Below are 5190 nucleotides of genomic sequence, written 5' to 3'. Positions count from 1 at the left end.
TATATTTAGGCTGGATTGCAGTTTGTGCAGCTGCAAAAAAAAAAAGAAAAAAAGGGGGGGGGATCTGGAAACAGTGCACAATCCCTTCTGATAATGCACTGATGGTAAAACCAATCTTTTTGCCCAGCCAGTCAAACGTTGTAATATTATTATTTATTTATTTTAGGTAAGATAGAGCACTGCTGATACACCTGAAGCCAGCTGTCAGCCACACTTCTCAGAGATCAATGTTGTTCTTGCAAAACAGAAACTATGAAACGATACATCCGGTGAGTCTGTCGGTGTCTATTTCTGTCGATCAGCCAGAGGTGGAGGAAAAGCAGGTCAAGACTCAGCGCTCGTAAGAAGCGTCTACCTCTGCGGGTCATGTGATCACCGCGCGCCGAGCCACAACAGGAAACTCGGTGAGCGAAGCTCTGCACGTTCGCAGAGAGATGCTCCGCCGATAGTAAGTTTCTCACACGAGGCCACGGCAGCGGCAAAGACGAGACGAGATCGTATTTTACTCCAAAAACGTGTTTTTTTTTTAATTGTTGGATGAAACAGTGGGGTGGGGGAGGGAGGGGCTAAATGTACAGCACACAAAGATAACGCCAGTCTCCTTCAGGGGGGGAACTGCATATCCCATCATGCTTTAGGGTCAAAACTCAACTTTCGCTCAGTCCCGCTCGGCCAGGGCCATCAGGTGGGTGTCTACTTCAGTCTCCGCCAGAATCCTGAAGGCACGGAAAAGACAAGACAGGGTCAGGTGTTACCCACTGCGAAGGCCAGTACAGCTTCTACAGTTGCGATCACCAAACATCTGACTGAGCGATACGGTTCGTGAAGCTGCCTCGAGCGAGCGCGCCAACTTTCCTAGCGGCCCAAACTGAGACTAAACACTGGTGACGACACGTCAGGTCTGTGTAAATACTTCCCGGTGACTTTTTCTCCTGGCTTACTCATGAAAAAGGGGCAGTTTGCTTTCAGACTGGACAAAACAACCATGATGGCACGAAGAAAGTTTGAGGCTTTGGGCAAACAAGTCTAAAACATGTGAATATCATAAACTAACTTGGGAGAATCTTGCAAAACACAACGTGAAACATCCTGCAGACGCAAATGATTTAAAAGTCAGGCTGCAAAACTTTTTTTTTTTTCTCTTTGCCATCTGGTTTCGTACCTGAACTTGGGGTCCTGTGTTGTGACGACGCCCACCTCCAGCTCAGAGGGCTTGAAGTCGATGGAGAGAACGGTCGACAGACAAGAGATGGCCGTCTGTTTTGGAGGGTGAGAATAGTGAGGGATGAACAGGTTAAAGTCGCTTGAAAACTGTTCTGTTCACATTCCGGGCCTCTTTTGTCGATGCGGTTTTGTACCTCAATCGTCTGCTCAAAGGTCCAATCCAGTTTCTTTTTCACTTTCTTCTCCAGGAAGCTCGTGGCTTCTGTCTGCTTCACTCCGGCGGCTGTCGCCTTGAAACCGCAGTAGTAGCCCGCGGGGTCGCATTTGTAAACCTGAGGGCCGAACTCCTCGTCGACGCCGATGACGATCATACCTGCAGGTGCAGGAGAGGAGCCGGCGGAGGTTTAAGGGATTCATTTGCACTGTATTATGACAAATCAAAGCTAAACTGGCTTTGATTTTGGACATTTCCCCCACACTTACAGCAGCCGAGCGGTCGCATCTCGGCGTTCTGCGTGTAGACTTGCGAGATGTCAGCGATCCTCTTGCACAGCATGTCCACGGGGATCTCGTAACCGTACTTGTACTGCCAGTTGGCGGCCTCGTAGCGAGCTCGCTGCACTTGGGATCGACTGTCGGCTGCGGGAGGGTTGGAGGCGAGAGGAGGAGAAAACGCCGGATTGTTCAAACCAAGCAAATTCTCGGACAGAAGAGAACTTCATGATCTTTTTTTTTTTTTTTTTTGAAATCGCACGGTGCAGGCAATTTTATTTTTTCAGAGATGCACCGATCCCTGCACATCTGACTTTCTTATCCCACCTCTTTATTGCTGTGACAAGGGGACCCAAATTAGGAGCCTTTGATTTCATGTTTACCACACACACACACACACACACACACACACACAGCTCAAGTCGCAACAGTGTCAGCTGACATCAGTGTGTTGGGCAGTGAATAAGAGCTGGTGGACGCTGGTAACAAATCCCCCTTGTGACAACTGTGTAGTTGAGTTTCAGGAAAAAATGGCAAGGCAGTTTTTAGGCGATTCTTTGAAAGGTCACTTAAAAATTAAAAGCGAGGCAAAATTTAAGGGCTGCGTTTCCATCAATTGATTTGGTTCAACAAGACGTGGCCACGCTAATTAAGTCACAGGATATTGTGGATATTAGAAGAAGCAGCGAAATTTTCCTACAAATTGAGTGACTGCGGTAACTAACCTGCACCTGAGTGTTCAACATAAAAGACTTGCCCTGGACTAGTTCTGACACAGCGTCAGAGGTTTCATCTCACCTGTCATGCCAGACATTACACATCCGATGTTGTCTGTAATTCTGAATAGATGGGTCACTGTGGCGGCGTCGAGGAGCTTGTCCTGTGTAAAGGAAAGACGGCATGAAGTGAAAAGATCTGAATCACTTTCCTGAGACAGATTTTGATGTGCATCTGTTGGGACGGAAGGATTCAAGCTCCCATGACGATCGCAAGCTTATTTTTATGCAGCTATAGTGATGAAAACAAACAGAGAAATAGAATAACTGAGACAGTGGTACTTGGAATTTCAAAAACAACCCTCAGGGTCTCTTTTCCTGCAAACAAAGACCCCACTGTCAACTCACCGGTACTTTCTTCTGCGTAACGACGACTGCGCAGTCCTTTCCCCGGACCGCAACTGATGTGAGCCCACCTTGGTTTATGGCCTTGAAAGCATATTCTGAAAAAGACAATGCAGATAGGAGGGAGATCAGGCATTTGACAACTAAATAAGATTATGTTGACTTTTCTAACTTATTGACGCGTGGCTGAAGTAGACTGGTGTCATGGAATGACCATCTGTTTGCTAACTGAACTTAAAGAACAAAAACAAATGTGGGAAGAAACACTCAAATATTTTGAGCAGGCAATCATACGGTCAAAATCTAGCCTCACAGTCATTATAGTCATCATATAAGTAGATAAAGTCACTAAAAGATTGTAACTGTCAAATATAATATATACAAATATAAGATTGTGATTTGCAATATTCATTACACTTCAGCTTTGACTCGTGGCAGCAACTTACATCATTTTATCAACAATGAATCAGCTCACTTCACCGCAATGCTAACCACGCTAACTAGCCAAGCAGAAAGCTACATCTTTCCAGTTTCAATAATTTTCCCCACAAAAGCATAGAAAACAAAATATGTGTAACATACACCAATAACAGACACGTAAAGCATTCTATTTCTTTCGGGAAAGATACTTTCGCTTTACCCCGGTGTCGTTTCAAAGCTAGAAGCCGAGCTAGGCGAACCATGACAGAGCATTTAGCCTGCTAGCTAGCAAACAAATAAGCCATTGCCGGTTTTCCACCGGAACATTTTTCTTCACACTGACCGACTTGATAGAGCCTTCCCTCTGGTGAGAAGATGGTGATGTGTCGATCGAACCCTGCACTTGACCCTCGGGACATTTTAACAGCTTCGGTTTGCCGACAAGTTCACCCGAATGAATTTTCTCCCAAGCAGATTTCATGCACAAGATCTTCACCCGGAAGTTCAAGCTGGAAGTTCTTCCGGTGCGAGAGTCTGCGTAGCGTACCGTAGTGCAAAAAGTACAGTTGAAGTCGACGCTATGGCGCAAATTAAAGATATATCATTTTTTTGTGGGGCTGATTTGAGGTTTCAGTGTTTTAGTTAATGGTGTGAGACCATGCTCATTTAAAAAAAAAACAACAACAAGTTCCTTGTAATCAATTTAACAGTTTAACACACTTCAGTTTTGTCTTCTTCTTTTTTTAAACCAGTGCAGTTAGGTAAGCACTCGTCAATAAACCGTACAAATTATAACTTTTCTTAAAAAAACAAAACAAAACAAAAAAGCCACAGGTAGCGTACCACCAATAGTTTAACTTTTTCTGAATTTTTGTTTAACCTGAAAAATATTATGCAACTTGCATTCAGCGCAAGACACAGGCAAATGCTGTACCACAAGCACAGCATCTGCAGCGAGTCTTTACCTGTGCCAAGGTCAGGTCAAGCTTTCATTGACATGTCCTACCAGGTTGTTTTGTAAAAATATCTGAGGCCTATTATGAATCGGGAAGTTTTCAAACTCTAAAATGGAGGCAACAGAAAGTGTCATGCTTTAATTTGAATTCATCATAATTCTGAAATATTTTTCAGTAAACACAAATTGAGCGCAAAGGGCCTAAACAAATCTGCACCAATCATCCAAGAAGATCCTCAAGGACTATGCAGTATTATGATACATCACCTATTATATTACAGCTGTTGTGCAACTTTAGAAGTTTCTTTCTGTCTGCGATGATGATGATGAACGCTTCCTCTGCAGAACAAGCTAGGAGCTCACCTGACTTATCTGTTTTAAAATCAGAGTAAATCAACTTAACACACATTTATTTCTTTGGTGATTCATTAGCAATGATCATTTCCATTGTGTAATTACACTTCACGTGTTAAATCCCATTTCCTTGTTACTTGTTTTTTTTAATTCAGTCCCAAGTTAGCGCAGAGAGGATGTTGGCTTCCTCTTAATGTGTTACTCACAGATTTCAGACGTGACTAATATGGCTGTGGTGATGTTATCATTGCCAATTATCAGGGATTACGTCTGCTGCCTTGCCGACAAAACGCGGGGTCTTTTCAGACGATTTCGCAACAAAACAGTCCCCTTCGTTTTGGTTTGTTTGTGGTGACATCAGAGATGACAAACATGGGAGTTTTTGCCTGAATCTCCACCACCGTTTCACATTTCTTAAAGGTCCTATATTGTGTAAAAGTTCCATTTCCTTTGTTTTCTAACAATAGCTTTTCAGTGAGCCTTCCCCCAGAAATGAGATAAGTCCATACTTTACTTACTCTTTATTGCTTGCCTTTAGTGTGCTCTAAAACACTCAGTTCTGGAGGTCAGCCCCTTCTAGTGTCATCGAGGGGTTCTCACAGGTTAATGACAACAACCGCTAAATCTAAGTTTTGGCTCTGCACTCTCAGGCTGCCTTGTTTTGTTGAAAGTTGCACTTTTCTT

The 5190-nt window shown here is 43.7% G+C and overlaps 1 protein-coding gene across 1 annotated transcript; it reads right to left on the bottom strand.

The window, feature by feature from the left end:
- Positions 1-500: 500 nt before the first annotated feature.
- Positions 501-3701, bottom strand: LOC142879967 (proteasome subunit alpha type-6). Its single transcript, XM_076013549.1, has 7 exons — positions 3541-3701; positions 2781-2875; positions 2455-2536; positions 1648-1803; positions 1359-1537; positions 1163-1257; positions 501-716 (listed from the first exon to the last, which is right to left on the bottom strand). Exons 1-7 carry the CDS (start codon positions 3614-3616, stop codon positions 659-661), a joined length of 741 nt encoding a protein of 246 aa, XP_075869664.1. The 5' UTR covers positions 3617-3701; the 3' UTR covers positions 501-658.
- Positions 3702-5190: the final 1489 nt, after the last annotated feature.

This window comes from Nelusetta ayraudi, unplaced genomic scaffold, assembly GCF_046127955.1.
Source record: "Nelusetta ayraudi isolate G7.1 ecotype Tasmania unplaced genomic scaffold, CSIRO-AGI_Nayr_v1 ptg000151l, whole genome shotgun sequence".
Taxonomy (NCBI): domain Eukaryota; kingdom Metazoa; phylum Chordata; class Actinopteri; order Tetraodontiformes; family Monacanthidae; genus Nelusetta; species Nelusetta ayraudi.
Note: the sequence above shows the minus strand (reverse complement) of the source record. Positions and strands in the feature narration are given on the sequence as shown.